The sequence below is a fragment of the Anas platyrhynchos genome, chromosome 1 (genome assembly GCF_047663525.1).
Source record: "Anas platyrhynchos isolate ZD024472 breed Pekin duck chromosome 1, IASCAAS_PekinDuck_T2T, whole genome shotgun sequence".
NCBI classification, from domain to species: domain Eukaryota; kingdom Metazoa; phylum Chordata; class Aves; order Anseriformes; family Anatidae; genus Anas; species Anas platyrhynchos.
Window position 1 is genome coordinate 58,178,658 of NC_092587.1, and position 20,696 is coordinate 58,199,353.

General features: G+C 40.8%; 1 protein-coding gene across 1 annotated transcript in view; it reads right to left on the reverse strand.

Moving 5' to 3' along the window:
* The window catches only part of STAB2 (stabilin 2), an 88,583-nt gene extending 76,948 nt beyond the window's left edge, over positions 1-11,635 (reverse strand). The window contains exons 1-4 of the mRNA XM_038183810.2: positions 11,008-11,635; positions 6,513-6,646; positions 5,580-5,695; positions 743-828 (exon numbers count right to left, since the gene is read on the reverse strand). Of these exons, the coding sequence (XP_038039738.1) occupies positions 743-828; positions 5,580-5,695; positions 6,513-6,646; positions 11,008-11,091 (420 nt within the window). The 5' untranslated portion in view covers positions 11,092-11,635. The remainder of the gene's footprint in view (positions 1-742; positions 829-5,579; positions 5,696-6,512; positions 6,647-11,007) is intronic.
* Between the last annotated feature and the right edge of the window lie 9,061 nt (positions 11,636-20,696).

A 20,696-nucleotide genomic window follows, 5' to 3' on the forward strand; every position in this document is an offset into this window, starting at 1 on the left:
AAACAAAACAAAACAAAAAGTCAGTCAGCAAATCAGAAATGACCACTGAGATTTAGAAAATGTTCTTTTGAATAATTTTTTCTCTGCTTTTCTTTTTTTTTTTTTATTTTTTTTTTTACTTTACACTTGAAATCATATCACATTTTGAATATCAAGTTAACAATAGAGAATGATAATCAAGCCTAAGGCCCAAATCATTTCTGTAATTGTTAGGTTGTATTTCTTGACTATTTCTTATCCTGTCAACTTTTCACATGTCGCCAAAGGATATGATTTTGATGTAATGAAAAGATTAACCAGTAGAAGAGGAGGTAAAAAACATTTGAGTTTTTTTTTTTTTTTTAATCTTTTTACTAAATTTATTAAACAGTGCACATTGCACTCTCAGAGAAACTTATTGAGAGTATAGTCCCAAATATACTTATTTCTAATTAGGGCAAGTAGTCATAAGTAGCAGCACACATTAAAAGATAGAACTCAAACCACATATTTCAAGAAAACAGAATGGAAGAACCCTTTAATAATTTCACCTGAATATGCCTAGGTCTATAGAAATAATACTATGAATTTTAGTGCAAACCAAACAAAACATGAACTCCAAGCAGTGCACCTCTGCTATTTTTGAAATACTCTCATGTACGCAATGTAGCATGTAGTATTTTGTGTACTAATATTTATTATTCTTTCTTAGTGGCATTTATATGCTGAAGTTATATTTTTTCCTTTATGAGAAAGGCTGTACCTGACAAATGCATGTTCCATCCCCTTTTATGCCCTCGGAGCAGCGTCCTCTCCCATTGCATGGTGATGCAGCTCCTCCTGGACATGCTGGAAATGACGATGTATAAGTGATCAGTCACCTTGCTCTGACCCTTCTGCCCCACTTGAATGTTTGGGTGAGGACCTTGGAGGCTGTGGGGCTTTGGGCCAGGCAGGGTTATCAGGTGATGGCTGCTGTTTTGCATCTGCCCAAATCTCCTCACTTACCTTCACCAGAGACCATCACCACTCTCTAGTATGGAAAGTTTCAGCTAGTTCTGTAACCAAGGGATTACACAAGAATAAAGTGCAGCACTGATTTAGTCCCTTCCGATTCACGTCTATTGTCCTCTAAACTGTTAGGTTGTTTAACAGAAGTGATGTTTGCATGACCACTTCTTTGGTATGTTAATACAACTGACTGATTGAGAACTTGCTGTCAGGATCATATTTGATGGTAAGCTAAGGTTTAAATAAGCCTTGCTGCAACATGTGTCCTGTCCTCCCCTCCTCTCTTCCTCTCAATTGCATTTGATGTATCTGGAAAGTTCCTCCCTTGTACATCCTTTAAGACTGTGATGTTTGATTCAAATCCCCCTAAAATTAAAATATGAGTATCTCATGACCCACTTCTCTCCTATGGGCTGTGGTCACTACTAACATTTGGGTGCCAAAGATGTGGTATGTTCTTCAGATCCTCTGATGCTAAAACTGTGATTATAGGTGGTGGTACACTAGGTGAGACAATGTCTGACCATAAACCCCAGCCAGATGGAGGACATAAGAAAAAATGATCGCATTTCCAAATCAAAGGAGTTTAATTTATGGCTAAGGTTTTTCAATATCCATATTTTTAATAAGATATTACCTATAGAAAAAACATATCAGAGTAGTTTTTAGTCAGATTGTTCTGTCAGGTTTTTCCTTCCATTGGGAATATCCTTATTTTTAAGTCACGCAGCCTCTCTGTGGAAATGATTTATTAACTCCCTTGCATAAGCCCTTCCATCCTGTCAGCCTAGCTGGAGTTCCCATTAGGCACCATAATCCTCATGCAGGTGGTATCTAAATGTAGGAAACTCCTATTGCCCTTGTAGGTGCTCTGCTGTACATTACTGGTGGATTTATTGGTTATAGAGTCTTGGCTGGTTCCATGTGTGCTTGGGTGGACAGCACTGGATTTATGCTCCCACTGGGGAACGTAATCCTGATTTAGAGTGGTTAAGTGACTCGGAAGTTCACATGAAAATGAATTTGATTAGTGTGGAGTGACGAGCAAATAAGTGTATGTGCATACGTGTACAGCTAATTTTAGCGAAGGCTTTGGCTTTATAACACTATCAAGTTTTCTCTGTTTATTTCTTGATGAGTTTGTGAGGTCTGTTGGATTTGAGTAAGCTCCTCAGGAAAAATCAGTACTTTTAAAGGTAAAAATCTGAATCTGGTTCATCTCATATATGCTGAAACAAAAGTGTTTATTAAGAATTGAGATGAAATAACCAGGAACAAGGTAAAGTGACAAGTACATATACTTTAATCTCTAAAGTAGCTTTTAGTGAATCTTTAGGTATGGTGTGACAGGTATATGGATCTTTAGGACTGATGAGGATGCAAACTCTTTAATGTTTGCTATCGAATGAAAACAATTTCAACTGCACTGATGCTTCTATTAAGCGTGCAAAGATAAAGAAAACTCAAAGTTAATGATGTAAATTCCAGGAAAGTACACTTCAAAACTGCTGACAAGACAGTGTTTTGCTGTTGGTATTCATTCCACTTCCCCTTGTCTTCACTACCTTGTCTCCTGTTTTGATACCACCACCAAGGGACAGCTTTATCAGAAGTTTAGCAAATTACCACATTGTTCGACAAGTTTAGTTAGGCAGATAAAGCACTTCCTCTCCTCTCGCTCACGGTGCTGCAGTAGGCAGCAACAGGGCTTTGTTCTGGGACACCAGCGTGACACGGGGTGACACTGGCATGGTCACCTGGCCCAGCCCACGTGTTTGGGAGAATTTGGTTTCTGTTGATGATGCTTTTCAAAAAGTAGTAAAAAACAGATGTTTCTGCTTACCTCTTTACAAATACAGGAGTTTGCAGGGCAAATCTTTATGCCTAGCTCATAAAAGCTTAAATCTATCTTTTTTTTTTTTTTTTTCTCATAGAGTTTAATTTTGCTTTCTTAAGTGCTTTCAAATGCATCCTCTTCTTGGCTTACATATCTTCTCCAGCTCCCTGCACTGAAGCACTTGTAAAGATATAGTTTGAACCATATCCTTTGATAGAATTTGGTGTATTATCTTTCCTCTTGACCTTTTGTTTTAAACTTTTTTATTCTTTATTCTTGCAATGCTTTCCCCTCAGTTGCCCATACTGTGCACATTTGGTTTTGTACCCAGGCTTTTGATCGGAGTCATGCAAGTATGTGCCCAGTGTGGCAACATGAGATGTGGTAGGAGTGGCTCACACTGGAGCTCATTGCTGACACACGTTGGCCATACAAACTCTGCCAGCTTTGGCTTCTGCAGTTGGATGAGATGGAGAGAAATTAGCTGTCTCTATAAAACTATATTCTTGCTGGCCTGGTGGAGCCAATTAAGGTTCTGACCAGGCAGGTGCACAGTGATAGTGTCAGAAAGCTGTGCTCTTTTCCCCTCTGCTTTTCTGTTTTATCCTGACGTCTGTTTACAGAAGGATGTCTCATTTGCTCAGGGCACTTAGTAGGGAGGGAAACAGACGAAATATTTTTCATTCATGCCATGTGTTACAGTAAGTGCTATCGTTTAAGGAAATCAAAGCAGTATTTAAGACCTAATTCTGTCATTGCCATCAGATATTAAAGGTGAAGTAAACTCCTAGTCAGGATTTTTTCTTCCAGTCTCAGGAAGGACAGGTTTTCCTCCAAGCATTTCAAGGCATGCTGTATGGTCTTACAGAGACTGTGATAACGCAGAGAGCTATTTTCTTCCTCCAAATGACAGCAGAAACAATGCTGAGACCTTGATTTTTAGAAGAGTTGCTTTCTCAGGCCAGGAAATATGCCTGAAGGAAGAGGGGGCCTCCTTGCTCCTGCAGCCTCTGTCTGCAGCAGGGCAGAGCTCACATCCCCCTCTGCAAATACCCGTATACCTCTTGTGGTCTCATGGAGCACCCTGAAGTACGGGTTGGTTAAATGCAGAAATGCTTTTCTCTTTCTGGGCATTTAGGCTACATCTGGTGGGAAAAGAGTAAATTGCTACACAAGTGGCTATCTTCAGAGAAATACTGCACTGCTCACTACACTCCTATTTTTTCTATAAAAGTACATGTTGGTTGGATTTTGATTTTTTTTGTTGTTGTTATTTTTTTTTTTTTCCTTTAGTAGATAGAAGTCTTGCATTTAAACCAGAGCTTAGGCCATGCTAAAATTATTTGTTTATCTATTTTGTGGACAAAAAAACTTCATAGATATTGAACCAGACCTTGACTCCTTGAACTAAAGGGGGAAATGCTCTGTCTGGGCAGGGAAACATCCTTTGCAGGTTTTGATGACTGCATCAGTAGCCTGAAATTTGATGTACTTGTGGAGATGCTGAAATAATTTTCCTGAGGAAGAGGCATCTGGAGGAGACATACTCCTCATTGTTGCTACTTGAGGAATGGCCTTGAACATTCAGTGTCTTCAAAAAGCAAACAAAAAACCCTGAAAGAAAAGACCCTCCTAGAGTAAGAAAGTAAAGAGTTAAGTAGATTTGGAACTATTTCAGATTCAGAAGAAAGCACTTTTGACCTAAAATAAAAACTTGAAAGTTGCTGTTTGAAAACTTTATTTTTAAAAATCAATTATGGGGATGCTCCCAGCTGACAGAACACTGTGAGCCACAGAGCTGGAAAGCAGCTCTGCAGAAAAGGACCTTGCAGTCCTGGTAGACACCAAGTTGAACCTGAGTCAGCAATGGATGCTTGCTGCTAAGAAGGCTAATGGTATTCTTGACTTCATTAGACAAAATATTGCCAGCAAGTCAAGAAAGGTGATCCTTACCCTTCACTCAGCACAGATGAGGAGTGCTATGTCCAGTTTTGGACTATCCAGGGCACAAGAGGCATGGATATACTGGAAAGAGTCCAGTGGAGGGCCACCAAAATGATCAAGGGACTTGAGCAGCTCTCCTGTGAGGAGAGGCTGAGAGAGCTGGGGCTTTTCAGTCTGGAGAATAGGAGACTTGGGTGGAATCTTAATCAATGTGTGAAAGTACTTGAAGAAAGGGTGCAAAAAGGACAGAGCCATTTCAGTGGTGCCCAGTGCAAGGACAAGAGGCAAAGGACACAAATTAGAACATAGGAGGTTCTGTCTGAACATCAGGAAGCACTTCTTTACTGTGTGGGTGATGGAGCATTGGCCCAGGTTGCCCAGAGAAGTTGTGGAGTCTCCCTGCTTGGAGATCTTCAAAAGATGCCTGAACATGGTCTTGGTCAACCAGATCTGGGTGGCCCTGGTTGAACAGGGATTTTGACCAGATGGTCTCCAGAAGGCCCTTCCAACCTTAACCATTCTGTGATTCTGTGAAGTCATTTTACAGCCATTGACTGAAATGATTTGTTCTGAAAATCTCAAAATCTAGGGGATCCCTGAGTTTTTGGAAATTTTCCATGGATTTTTATTCTTTGGTGAATCTTTGGATACATATTTTCTCCAAATCGTCCAAGTTTTGGTTAATCAGCGCTGCTTATTTCTACTCCTGTAACAAACTCTAAGGAGTAAAATTCTCATGGAAATAGTTTCTGAAAGCAAGAAAATCACTGCTTTCCTTCTATTCAAATTACGTCCAAAAGGAGCTTACCCATGCAGTCTGGGCCCCAGTGTCCCTGGCAGCACTCAGGTTGTTCAAATTCCTTTATACAAGCGTGTCGGCATCCAGGAAAAGAAAGTGTGTGTGTTTTAATTTCTAGATAATACCTAAGGAAAATAAATTGGAGCTACATTAAAGCATTTAAAAGCCTTCTGTGGTGAAAAATAAAATTCCTAAACTCCTTTTCCTCTTTCAGTGTTGGTGAAGGGCACTTCAAGCTTAGTTGTATTGATTTTGACTTTTTTTTCTTCATTAAAATATACACTGTATATCAAGGGCTTAAAAATAACCTCAGAGACATTCCTTTTGCAAAGTATATATTTATTTTTTTCACTTCTGCAACCTTAACACAACAATTTAATCCAAGTTTTGGTTTGAAATAGCATTTGAAAAATTACTTAATATCAAGGTTCTTTTAAATGCTAAGTAAGCATACTTAAATGCTAAGTAAGCTTTTTTTTTTTTTTTTTTTTTTTTAATTTTATTTATTTATTTATTTTGTCCCTTAATTGAAATTCAGGCAAATTTTTAGATTTCTTTTGAGATATTTTCCTGCCCTGTCTAGCCCCCACACACCCAGCCTGGCAGTTTGAAAATTCTATTGTTTATACACTCTTATTCATTTCAAGCATGCAGAATAAATAAGGAAGCCATTTTATGATACCACTCAAAGAAAAATTTCATAGGCCATTGATACCAATGTTTATTTTCCTCTTATGTCATTTACTGTTTAACTTTAGACACAAAGTGCTCTAAGTGACACTTGAATTCTGGAGCAGGTGAAGTCAATAAATGCTGGCTGTAAATAACATTTACATTTTCCTTAAGAAAACTGCATAGAGGTGATAATTTGTGATACAAATCAATATCTTGTAATTCACAGAGAGCATTATTCATGGTAAAAAGCTCAGACAGAAGAAATACCTGCAGTCCGGTATTCCAGTCCCATTGGTGATTTTGGTGTAGCCGGCAGGGCACTGGGTTTCGAGGTTTAAAGAGCAAGGTACACATTCAGTTTTCATTCGAATGAGCAGCTTTTGATCACATTGCTTCTTCATCTGTAATGGGAAAAGATTCATTAAAAAGAAGGGATAGGTCTCTGAATTGGTATAACTCTGCCCCCAGTGGCTTCGCTGACAAATGACAAATTGAGCTCAGCCACAAGCTCTGTCATGCTGAGCAGCTACAAACCCCTGCTCTGGGGCTCAACTTGGTAGCATACTACATGCTAGGGCTTCCAGTAGTATTCACTGCATGAAATACACTCAATATGTTTATGCAGGACAAACTTGATTAAGAGTATTATTTCTATTAAGAATATTTTATAAGAATTCTTTATAAGAATGCTAAGTCCAGCAGACTTGAAATGGAGGTTACTGAGACAGCATCAGCTATATTCAGAGTGTTAATTCTGAAACTGCCTTGACAACCCAAAGCAGGATGGAGACAGACAAGTGCTGGCAAGTGCCTTCTTCATCCAGTGGTAAAACCAAACATTAGGTGTGGAGGAAGTTGCTTGTGGCTCTGCGCACGCAGAGCATGGCACAGGCCTTTGTTAAGGCGGGTTTTGTATTATCAACACTGCTGTATTGAAATGGGGGATTATGGCTGGTATTTTCAAATAGACATAAAAGAATGTTGTCCAGCTTTCCTTTGAAATCTGGTAGAAGTTATGGGCCTGACCCTCCTCTTCCCCCACCTGAAGAAAGCTACAAACAGCCTGGTTTAGGAAATCTGGCTGTAGCCCTCCAGCTTGAATGCCAAGGGCTCCTGCCACTTGCTGTGGTGTTTTGAGAATGCAAATCTAACAAATGAATTGAGAAGGTGGCAAAAAGGGGAAAAAAATACGGCTTAGGACATTGTCACAGTTTTGGCACTGTATTTTGTGGTGTAGAAATTAGATTTTTGAAAGCATCTATATAACAAAAATGTCTCTGCTTCCTGCTACTAAAACAATCAGTCCATCTAAATGCAAAACTCTTTGCTGAACTCCACTTACTGCTGTTTTCCTCTTCTATCTTTATGGTGAGTACTTCTAGAAGCAAGTTCATAATTCACAAGTGAAGAGAAGTAATGTATTGCAAAATACGGTCTTTAAAAGCCAACAAAAATAATAGATGAAACTATCATTGCAGGAGAGGAAGTATTGTAAAGTGCTTAATTTTCTAGTCCAAGATAACCATTTACCCACTGATGTCTATGTATGGACCATTTAGGTGGTCTTAACTCACTGAAGCAATATTGACCGTGACAGACTTCCTATCTGATACAGCAGGATTGAAGTGAACTCTCTGAATGGCATTTCAATTAAGTAGCAAGCAGTCAATTAAGACAATGTCTGAACTATTGCCAGTCCAACAAGGAGGAAATGCTTAAAAGTTTATTTTCAAGAGCTGTACCTGCCTACTGCATATGTGTGCATGCTTGTGTGTACGTATGTATGCAGGGACCAGTTACAGCAGCATCATCCATTTAGAAATATTTTGATATGTTAATAGTAGGCTGTGGAGGTTAGAGGTAGCTTCACAGATTATACAACTAAGACAATTGTACCAGAGGAGTATAATACAGGATACTGGAGGTTCTTGCATGAAATTTTGTTTGAGCAAGAGATCTCTTAAAAAGCATTTGTTTGATTTGGAAATGGCTGGTCAGTTTGTGGAGAAGCAAAATGTGGTATGTTGTTTCTGTCACAATTCAGCTGTGATTGGTTTGCTTCAGCCTCCAGCCATTGCTTTTCTGTAGACTGCATGACAAGTAGCAAACTGTTCTCTTACCAAGTTTACTACTCCCTTCCTATAAATACATACAGCTGAAGATCAAAGTACATGTTCTTTGTGCACCTAAGTAAATAGCATTGCTTGAATTCCCTGCTATGACTCTTGTTTCCCAATTCTTGAGTCACTTCCCCGGCTTCCCTCCACATCCTGCTCAGTTTGCCAGTAGGCCTTCTGGATGGGGAATGTCAGACCCAGTCTGGCTGGGCAATGCCGGTGCACATGAATAGGACCCTTGTGCTGCCCTGCCAGGTCTTTTCTGTCCCCCACCTCAGCAGACTGACCACTAACCCTTTGTGCAGCAGCACCTCAGCAGATCTTTGGGTCATTTTCTATGCAGAGTCTATCCCAAATAATCGCTTCCAATGACAGAGCCTACTGCATTTTTTATGTTGCTGATGTGATAGCCTCTGGTATTTCTGCTCAGGGATTTTCAAACAAAATACGTTCACATGAACTCCTGTGCAGTCCAGTCCCAGATGTGGACCTTCTGTGTGCATGTGGACTGTGCAGCCTTGTTGCAGAAGTTCATAGTTGCCCTTGGCGGGTACACTGGTTCACAGGGTAGGATTTCTACATGTGCTATAGCCTGCTAGTCTGACATGAGGCCCTCACCCCAGCAGCTTTTCCCCTTTGCTGGTTATCCTTCCTTCAGTGTTTGTGATCGGAGCACATTTCATTAACAGGGATGGTGAGGATGTGTCCCAGATGCTGACAAGGAGATTAAGTTACATGAGCTCTGAGGGTCTCTGCTTGATTGTGATTGCCCAGTTGTAAGTACATTTCAAGAGCTATTTAGTTGTCAGTTTTTAGTCTTTACAAAGATACCATTGAAATCTGAATTTCAAATTTCTGATCTTTCAAATGCGGTGGAGTTATATTTGGGTGATGAAGCCTCTTCTTGTAGTGCAGTTGCATTTCAGGCATCACTGAAATAAAAATGAGACCCTTTTCCAGATTTTCCAGATGTGGGTGTAATGAAGATATAACTAGAGTAAACACTAGGCAAAGCCACAGCAAGCAGTGCCGTGTGAGGTGAACTGAGCAGCCTCTCTGTCCTCTTGGCAGGGCCCAGAAGTGCTGGGCTAAGCTGGCTCTTGGGCTTCAGGTCTAAAGTGTCTCCCACAAACTCAGCTAGAGCATCCCTGCACCTTGCTTCCCACCCAAAACTGCATCATGAGCGCTTCAACCTTATCAAAATCCCAGTGCTCAGGACCAATGCAGCCACCAAAGAGCCCACCCTTAACGAGAAATTCCTCATGTGCCAGAGCAAGAAACACCACCACATATACGTGCAGTCTGGGGACCTTAATTCCTATAAATATTTCCACTGAGTCAAATCAGTACCATTAATGTTGAAGAATCATCATAAATTCAGAGCATTGTCTGATTTTTTCCACTTCTTTAACCAAGTTGACTATTTAAGCCCTGCGCCTTGCAGGTGCCTGGGGAAACCATCACAAGTCTGAGGTTGTGAGGTTCAGACTTGAAAAGGTGTTGGTAGGAGCGGCTGAAATGACCTCAGCGCAGCAGTTTTTATCCAAAAAGGCATCCCACAAAATTTTAGTTTTGGAACAAGAAAATTCAAAGAGATTTTATGGAAGATAAATTCTAAATAAAAATAGGTTGTGTACATTTTCCCTCCCACCACCTATAAAAACTATTTTAAAATGGCAGGGTTATTTCCACTTTCTCCCATTTCCTCCTTTTCTCTTTTTGCCATTAGAGACATTAGAAGAAAGGTGATTTGTCAGTGGCTCTTTCCGAGAGATGGAATAACGCGTTTCCCAGTACTTGTTTGTACTTGACAAAGTATTTTTCCATTAAAAAAAAAAAAAGAAGAAAAAAAAAAAGTGGTTTCCTTTTTTTATTTTTATTTTTTGTTCAGTTTCTCCCTGTCCTTTTGTTTCCTGTTCTACATGTGTTTTTTCTCCAGAACACAGTCATTTAAAGCATCATGTTGTGAGGCAATTTAAATTAGTGCATATTTATCTCACTGACAAAATCCTGGGTCAGATTAGTAAAACAACTCTTTCTGCCTCACTACAAGAGTGTTGAAAACAGATTTCATGAAGTTCCACAGATCCATACACCATTTGTATGTGATACATACACAAAACTCTACAAATATTTTACATAGACTTATAACTTCATAAAATTACTTTAAATGGCTGGATTCCCTATTTTTTTTTTTCCCTAAATCTCTGAAATAACATTTCTTCCTTCTGGTTAGTAGAGTAGATATTCGCTATGGCAAATTTTCTCCTTTCATCTTCTGACTTATCAGAAATTCAAATGGTTTTCTTTTGTTGCTTTTGATGAATGTCAGCTACAGTCTTTTTTTGCCAGGTTTACCATTTTTAGAGGCTTTTTCAGCATATTTGGCACATCTTTTGAGTCAAAATCTCAGCCAGACAAAACAGATACATTTATCTTATTTCAGAGGATTGAATTATATAGCTATTGGTTTGTAATTCAGTGCCACATGGCATCAGTGACTGTTAAAGGTTTTTTTTTTTTTTTATTCTGTAAGATACCCTATCTGTTAACAATTCTCTCTGTAACAGTGAATGAACCGCCACTCCCACAGTGTAATAGAGACACATCATAAATCATTATTTGAATAAAAAGCTGCTTCTTACCTGATCTGGGACTTTTGATGTCAAACACAGCTTCATTGCAACCAAAAAAGCCAAAAAGTATAAAATGAATGGATTTTTTTCCATTGTGAAGAATTTGATTTTTTTTTTTCTCAGAGTTCTTCAGACATGAGTACTAAATTTATGACCTAAAGTGATTGTTAGAGTTGCTATTGCTTCAGGATTTTTAGGCAAGTAGTTTAAAATGACACTTGTCTTCCTGAAGGAAAATGAGTAAAAGCGAGAGCACGTGAAGCCTCCCTGCAAACAAGAAAAATTCCAAAACTCAGGGTCTGCACTGAAAGTGTTCGCTGCAAGGCTGAATAAACCCTTCCTAACTGAATGACAGGATATCCTGACAGGGCTCTGTTCATTTATCCATCTCTCTGAAGCTGTTGACAGTACAAAACCGAGGACATTTAACTGTTATGACAAAAGATGTTTTCTTCTTTAAGGTGGGCAAGAAGAGAGGACTGGAGCAACTGCTGTGCTTGTTATCATTCCATTTTTCAACTGATCTTAGGCAGAGCGAAGGCTCTTTGGAAGTTGGCTTATCAGCCCTAATGATGCAAGGGTTGGTCCCCTGGCTGTAGTTTAGGGAGGAATACTGACTTTATCTCAGGAGGCCAAAAGAACGTTTTCCAGCTTTGGTTATCTGGATTTAAAAAAAAAGGGGGGGGGATTTTTTTTATTTATTTTTTGCCTTTTTGTTGAATCATCTTATTTCTTGGAAATATCAGAAGAAAATTAAATTAGCTATGTTACTCATATATGATTGTGAGAGATTAGTAAACAGACATTGTAGGTTGCCAATAGCAAGTTATTTGGCTGCTTTCTTGTTCTGCTCTTTTCTACTGCTCTGGTCAGTCTTGTAAGGGCAGCCTTTCTCATTTCTTAAATTCTCAATGATTTGGCTGCCTCCAGTTTGCCAGTTTTGCACATATCTATATCTATATACATATATATAGATATATATATATTTTTTTTTCCTCATACAAAGTTTTGTTTTAAACTTAGGTTATGTTTTTGACTGAACAGTCCACAGTCCACAGTGGCTGTAAACACAGTGCTTTCTCTTACCTTTCTGCCAGATTCCTACCAGTAGACATGGCTAGATGCTGCATCCACCTTTAGACCACAAATGTAATGTCTGAAGGAGTTGTACATATTTATTTATTTTTTTCATAAATAACTCAATGATGATACACATATAACACACAAAGTAATCTACTCATGTTATACGCTCTGACTGAATACTGCAAAATTGCTGGTAGGAGATGGCAGGGCAAGATGTTTCCTGCATGCTCATCGGATCTTGTTCCTTTCTGCTATACGATGAGGAAAGTAAATCATTTCTATTTTTTTCAGACAAGATAGCAGCCAGAGGTTGTGACGTGCATGTTGACAGTATGTATGGCCCTGAGAATTGCCACTTCTCTTTTTTCAGGTCAAGGCCTTTCACCCTCTATTTTGCATACAATGGACAATCTGGCCTAATGGAGGGAGTCATTAATTTTTTTCTTCAAAAGAGCAAAGCCTTGAAGGATCTTCTCTCCCAAGTGATGACAGCTCATCACCACATCCTGTGTGCAGCAGGACGCGTTGCTCCCTTACATTTCCAGCAGTCAGCACTGGAATGAGGATGTTTTATGCCATGCACTGAAATTACTTAGAAGTTGGACTTTCTTCCCCGCAGGAGGACCCCAGGTCTTTTGTTTACCTTGAACACTAGGAGTGGGAATGCAATCTGGTTTTCTTCCTGCTTTTAAACTAATACTGGAAAACATTTTTCATAAGAATAAAATGTGAAGTTTGGGAGGAAAACTTATCTTCCCTCTTCTACAGCTGTGCCACCAGCAACAGCAAGGGGCAGGTTGCTGGAGCTTCGGCAGGGTGGCACATTTTATGTGTGTCACAGCAGGAGCTAACAGCTTCTGTAGTAGCTGGAGGGCAGCAGGGCTTATTGCCTGTTGCCACTTCAGACAGTGCAGTGCTGAAAGGAGCTGTAAATCAAGCACGTCCCTTTCCTGTGCTGTAGATCAAGATAAAAACCAACACACATCAGCGCTATGTTATCTGCCGTTAACTCCCATATAGGCACTCATGTGAAGCAACCCCTTTTTGTCTTTCCTTCCTCTCCATTTGTGTCAAGTATGGTCTCTGCTAGCCCCTTTGCTGACCGCCCTGCTCCAGAGGGACCGGCCACCATTTTGTGCTATTGGGGATGGGGATTCTCCTCGTTCATAGGGGTTAGACTATACCATGTGCTGGCTATAACTGCCTGGCCATCTCCTGTCCTGTTCTGGCCAAAAATATAGGCTAATACATCACCTGGCGAGCAGGAGGCTTGAAGCAGCCTGTGTGTTGTGGTAGCATTGCTGATGGCAGCCTTGAAGCCACCTTAGTGGCCTGTCTGGTGGTGACAACGCTACCGGGCAGCTGATGACTCCAGTTCTGTTGTCTGTGCTGGTGTGCTGTTGGCAAGGACAGTAGGCATTTTTTATTTTAGTTTTGTGGTGTGCCTCTTTTTCTGTCCAGCTGAAGTGGTATAGAGGTCTTGGATCTCTTTGGTTCCTGAAGGAAAGCAAAAATTTTGGAAGCCTCAAGTTACAAATGTCAAAACGAAAATGAATCTCTCAAAAATGGCTCTCTTGATCCTGTCCCCCTCTCCACCCCTCTTCCCCCTTTCCTCTCCTTTTTTTTTTCTTTATTTTTTTTTTATTTTTTATTTTTTTAGATAATGCAGTTATATGCAAAGGTAGTAAGAGCAAGGAACGTGGAATGATGGTGACTGGGCACAAATTCACCTGAATTCACGTGAAAGCTGGGAGCAAGTCGAGGTGGAGGAGCCTAGCCAAGGCTCCCTGGTGCAATCTGGGCCACTCGGACGCTCCCTGTCTCAGCCACTCATCACCCTTGTACCTCTGAAAGCCTTCAGGCTGCAAGCAGCCCAGTGAAAAAGATTAGTAAGAGTCATTGTGTGTGCCATAAAATACCATTTGCTGTGGTATACATTTGTGTGTAACGCAGACCATCACAGCCTTCCTCTCCTCTGCTCTTGCATTTCTGCTTCAAGTGGCCATGAGCTTGTTGCCTTTTTACTTTCTTCAGCCTCCTACTGTCTCTCACCAAGTAGCTCCTTTTATTTCTGAGCTGAAAATGTCAACCAACCAGAGAAAATGCAATGGTTCATTTATGTAGGTGGTTTTGAAAACAGTATTTTGTGCCGCAGTTTATTTCACCATAACAACGAGATAGTTCTTTCTCAGAGCAAGGAACTGGCACATGAGGTCAGTTTAAAAGTGAATAAAAAGTAGTGGAGATACTGACATGGTGGTTGCAGTGCTCATATAGCCCTATATGGTTTTGATAACTCCATCATTCCTTACATTTATTTTTTTAATTATTAATTGTTTAGTGACTATATGACTTGCATTGTATATTGTTTCCCCGAACTTTCTGTGTGTGCAGCTGGAGGTAGCTGAACAACACATGAGGAGCTCTCGGAGACTCACACAAAGCTCAGCCATTTCAGAATATTAAAAAAAAAAATAATGGAGAAAGAAATAGAAAAGAAGTAAGACCATTTTGAAGCAGAACAATCATTACAGCCTGAAAGCTCATGAACTCTGTTTAACAAAAGCCAGTGCCACTTTCCTGATGCTGTCTGCAGGAATGGCTTCTGCTGAGGAGCCCATTGCGTGGTCCAACTCCTCTCTCTGGGGAATATCTTCACTTTTGACGTCTTAGAGGGTGAATTGAGTAACCATTGCAAGACTGAGGGCAGTCTTGAACTAAATTTAATATTCTGAGTAATTTGTAAGTGAGCACCAGATAATTTTTTTTTTTTTTTTTTGCTCTATGTGGCCTGTGTTTTAGACTGATCACAGTAAAACTGTCCTCGGGGTGTTGGAATAGCTGCGGTTTGAGGTTCCACATGTCCAAGGGAAGTCATTTTTCTCTTTGTTTGGAAACTGATAAAGCACCTTGCGGAGGGTAGGAAAAGATAAAGTGTGCTCAGAGGAAGAAAGCTTCCTTGGGGGAGGGAGGCTTTGGTTCTGCCCAGAGAAACGTCTGAATGCTAATTGTAGGTGGGAGAAAGGGGGGCACAAGCCATCAAGTTGCCTAGGAGGAGGCTTGTGGAAAGGGGAGGGGGAAATATTTGGGAAATACTGCCTTTGATTAACACAGACTTAATTGGAACATAACAAAGAGGCTTAAAAAAAAAAAAAAGTTTGGCAAATTAAATCCCTCCAGTGCCATACATCTGAGGAAGCCAACGGTGGCCTACGGAGAGTTTGAATGGGCAATGTGGAAAGTTTTAGGGGTGCGTAATTTTATCTGTGGGGTTATGACAGGCGTCATTTTGAAACATGGTGACTATCAGAACTAATTAATTCTCCAAGCCCACAGGATGCATTAAGATAGAGCTGCAGCTGGTATGCTGAGGAATGCCGCGCACACGGCAGAGGCCATCGCTTTTATCAATGTTAATGAGGGAGAAGGCACAGACAGCTGATCTAAACCCGAATGCGCTCACGATGCATACAGCTGATGGCAATGCAGACTGCCAGTCAAGGGGTGGTCTTAGCCATAGATTAGATCCTCATAGTGGCCTCTTCAGCTTTCTTTCTCTTCTCTCTCTTTTTTTTTTTTTTTTTTTTTTTTTTTTTTTTTTTTTTTGTTCTCAAAAGAGTCTTTCAGCTGGTGAAATTGTAAACAAAAGGCATTCTAGCTGAGGCCATAGCAGAGAGGGCTTTGCTAGGGAGACATCAGGAGAGCAGCAGCGCAACCCTAGACAATGTTATTTACTATGAATTTTAAGGTGGTGTTAGGTGGTGAGCTGTAAGGCTGAGCGTATAATCAGCACTGTGCTCTAAAAGGAATGACCACAAAATCATGCTCAGGGCTACTGCTTCTACCCTTTCATGCCTTAGTAGCACACTGCTTAAAAAAATGAAAGTTCATCTTTAGCCATTGGTAAGGCTCAATGTCCTGTAGGTCCAGCAGGATATGGGACGTACAAATAACGACCAGATTTGTAGGAAACATTGCCCGTGTTCAGCTGTGTGACAGGCCAAGGTACAGGGGGATGAAGCTACAGGTCTCCTGGCTGGCGATGCCATGGGGATGAAGGGAAAGAATTAGCAACCCAGACCTGGAAGTGTTGGTGGTGTAAAGGACTACTGGCGCTATCTTTATGTCCCTGTGTCTGCTCTGCAGCATTTTCTGCATTGCAGTTCTTGAGAGATCAGACTCTGGGCCCATGTTGCTGCCAGCTAATGGTATGATAAATGCAGAAGATGCAGTCTTGGTGCAGTATCGTGACTTTTTTGAACAAGCGCTGTAACTCTTCCTGGCAACATACCAGTTTTAATGACTCTGAAGAGTGTTATTTATTGGACTAGAAATACAAAAGTTTGGAAAGTGAATCACAATTATGAGATGGTGGATAAATACACCAAAATAAACTTGTGTGTTGAATTAACATCTGCCTGCTTGCATAATAATGTGTCAGCATGTAAGGAGCTTCATCTTTAAGATGTGATCAAAAGAAATTGGAAACTGGCAACAACTCCTAGTGGGCTTACACAAAATCAGAAGGTGGCTCAAATGGATCTTCATGGCAATTCTCAATGTAACCTATTTTATAGTTTCTAAACATTTAGACAGCAAGAAGAGTGGGGCTGTTTGTACGTGTGTTTTGTATTTCCCCACTTTTGTAAGATTGCAGAGTGTAAGGCCAAAATACCAGGAAAACCCTGAGATCCCAGTACTTAGGGTGGACAGAGGGATGTGGAGTGTGGATTTTTGGTGCTGCAAATGCTGCATTAGTTCCTCCAACACCATGGCAGACAAGAAGGAGAGAGCATGGCATACAACTTTCAGATCTTAGCAGTCATCTGTGTCAGAACTGGGGACGTTTGGAAATCCCAGGCACCGTAACATAAGGGATTTCATGCAGTCAGGGGAAGCAGCAGAGGCGGTGTTATTACTGTGGTGTTATTACCTGCTGATTTCCTTCCTTGCTCTAGACAATGCAGAGAGTTCGCTGTAATTTTGGCCTACACATAGCTTGCATGCTTTCATAGTAATGCCTTTGTTTTGCACAGTTAGACTTAAAGAAAGTTAGCATAATATAGTAAATAATTCGCTAGTAATAGAACTGAATTGCAGATAATGACGAGGAACAATCAACATTTACTTTCCTTTTTTTTTTTTTTTTTCCTTTTCCCCTTTTAAATACAACCTTTATAACATTATCCAAATGTATCTGTTTATGGCTATAGTGAATTGATTTCAGCCATCTCAAACTTTGTTTGGGAAAGATTGTGCGGAAAACAAGCTGGCCCAGCTTCCACAAATGAGATAGCATAATGTTATCTTCCCTCGCCTTCGTGCCTCAGATACATAAACTCTTTGTAGCCATCAGGCTACTGGGTTCTGTTTTGTGCTGGGCTCCATGGTTTTACAAGTATACAGTAGCGTTTCTTCAGTGGCCCTGAATTTGTGACTCAGGGGCAGCACATTGTTCACAGGGACATGGGGTGTGGAGATGCAGGGGGGCCTGTGTGGGTCGCCTGGCCATGGGCCAGCAATGGTTGTAAACCGCTGCCCTAAGCCACAGATTTGGACTTGGCGTAAGGAAGCTCCAGCTGTGTTTTTGGCTCCGTTGCTGACAGATGTGGACAAGCCACTCTCCCTTTGCTTTGGCCGCCTCTTCTCCTGTCTGCCTGTCCAAGCAGCGCTTGGCAGTGGCGGCTGCCTCCACCCCGTGCGAGGACAGGCTGTGGGGGGTGGCTGCAGTACGAATCGCTGCTGAGGAGGAGGCCTCGCTTCCTCACCCACATCCCCCATCCCTTTTGGGCCGATAAGCTCGGTCCTGCCGCAGGCTGCAGCCCAGGGGCAGGGGGCAGCGGCCGCCTTTCCACTTGCCCCCCCCCTCGAGGCCTAGGCCAGGGCCGGGGCCGCTGCGCTCCCTCCCCGCGGCGCCACCGGGGGGCAGCAGAGGCCGAGCCACGGCGCCAGGCTGGTGCAACCACCGGGAATGGGAACACTGAGGGTTTCCAGCTGTAAAAAACACTGGAAACTCTAAAAAAGCACCCAAGTGTGAAGCCAGTGTAGCTGGCGACGAGATGAGGCTGGGCACGCTCATGCAAAAAGTCCTCTGTAAGGGCCTGTGCATGTTACAGAGGTGAGCAGGGAACCCGGCCTTGTCTTCATCCTAAATGTAAAACAAGTTCAGGGCATGTCCAATATATAAAAAGAAAAATGCCACAATTTTGAAAGTTTTGTTGGTGAAGTCAAGTAATTAAAAGTATGAAGAGACCAGAATTAAATGTGTTTCCCTGAGAGGAATGCTCAGGTCAGCAAGTAGAGACAGCACAAAACAAGAAAAAAACTAGGTTATGGAGGGTTTATAAATTAGAAGTTTCCTAGGTTTTAAGTGCTTGACTTGTTTTCAAATTTCAGAAGTGGAAATATTATACTTGCGTATATACATATATATGAATATATATATGTATAAACATGCACAAAGGAAAAAAACAAACACCACCTGTAAATGGAGTTTTGAATTTATTTATTTTTAAAAAAATCACCAAGGTTATGCACAATTGAAACTGAAGCCTGACGATTTGAAACCCTAAGCTGGAACAAGGTTAACTCTTTGGTTCCAGTAGCATCACTTGTCTTTGCAGATGTATATCGGCCTGGCCCTGCCAGATATTCTTCCAAGTCTCTCACCTAGCACTGCATCTCTCTCAAGATGGGAGAATGTATTTTAACATCATTTAGCATGAACGATGTTCTTGCAGTGTAAAGACAGACTCTTTCACATTCATGCCCTTAGCATCCTTGTGCATCATCAGTGATATGAGACCAGCCAGAATTTGGAAAGCTCTGCAGCCCCAATGAATTGTACCCTGTCTGTGTAGTTATATGTGCCAAATACTGACTAGCTGTGTGTAGTTAATGAGAGAGGGGGCCTAGCATTGTAAGACAATGAATTTAAAACTTCCAATTTAAAAAAATATATTTATTTATTGCCTGTGGATGTGAAATTACAGTAAAACCTCAGGTATCATCTGGAAAAGTTAAATTATTATAGAAGAACACTGTGGCATAACATTATGAGCCTCTCTTTGTTCAATAGCATTAATATGCTAAGGTGAACAAAATGTTAGTTTTTGGTTTGACCTCTGGGAGAGAAGGACCTCTTCTTCCTAGGAGAAGACCAAATAGCTAATTCAAGATGTGTGCTGAATATTTTAGTAACAGAAACTCTCAGTTTGCTTCACTGTGACATCTATCAGTGGAGTATCCTGATTGGGGTGTTCGGTTCTGATCAGCCCATCCCATGGAGGAAATAGAAGGGCTTGGAAGGATCTGAGGAGTGAAAATGGTAATGATTAAAACATACAGTGACAAATGCTTGGGTGGAATAGATACAAGATAAAAAAGATGTAAAATTATTACAGGTGTTACAAGATGTGTAGAGTGGATAAATGGGAAATTCCTAAATTACCTTTTATTGTAATTCTACAATAAGAGAAGGTTTGAGAGAATGGAAAGCATTTACTTTTTTTTTTTTTTAATTATTATTATTAAAAAAAAAAGTTATTTATTTGGAAATAAGAAATAAAAAACTTTTAGTTTTTTTCTGCATGTGCAACTTATCTATAATTTCCCATTTTTACATTTCTAGATAGGTAAGACCTCAGATATCTTAGCAATTGATGGTTGAAAAGACCTGGGCAGAAACCCTCTGTTTTGTAGACTTCCAAATGCTGCATTTAGCTAGAATCCAGAAACAGCAGCCTTTTCTTTCTTGTGGAAAACATACAGATTGTGAATAACTTTGTTCTGCTTGAACTCAGAGTGTAAGTCATCGTAGGTCCAGTTGAATAAATGTTACTGTAGAAAAAAAAAAAAAAATTCTGTCACCATTCTGTCTTGCTTACTGGGTAAAGCATCTGCCTGGCATGCTGAACTCCTCAGAGAAGTAGTAGCTTTTCCCAAAGTCTGCTGAGGAGGCCAAGGGCTCAGAGCAATTTGGGTGCGTAAACACAGGCACCTAGTTCTCCTTCAGATGTCCTCAGGTATTCAAGACTGGTGAGTGCTGTGGCCTCTGGAGCAGCAGCTGGCAGCCACATGGGCTGGGAGATACTGGGAGGCATCTAAAATAATCCTAGGTAACTCAAAAATTTATGCCATGGGCATAAGGACCACAATGAAAACAAAAACCACAAAGAGATGCAGAGTTTATGAAAATATTGAGGGCTGGGCCTAGGATGACCACAGATGTTTCCTTCCCGAGTTTCCATTAGACAGGATTCTACAGATACACACTTTTTAAGACATGCATTTACTTCTTGTTCAGTAGTTTGGCTTCTGTGGATCCACAAGCTGAGAAGCACAGGCTGCCTGGAGGTCCTGGGAGCTGCTGAGTGTGGAAATGATGTTCTGAGGGAAAATCAAACTGATGCCTCAAAATCAATATCTTCTCTCAGAAGAGGATTTTTTGGAACCCAAGTTTCCTGTTGGGAAATCAATATAATGGAAAAATCACAACCGGTTGTTCATCTGATGCAGGCTGCAGTCAGAGGGTAGATACTCGTCTCTTCCCATCAGCCACCGAGTATTTCAAGAGATGTTATGATGCAAGTTTTCTGTCTGAGATCCAGCCCTCG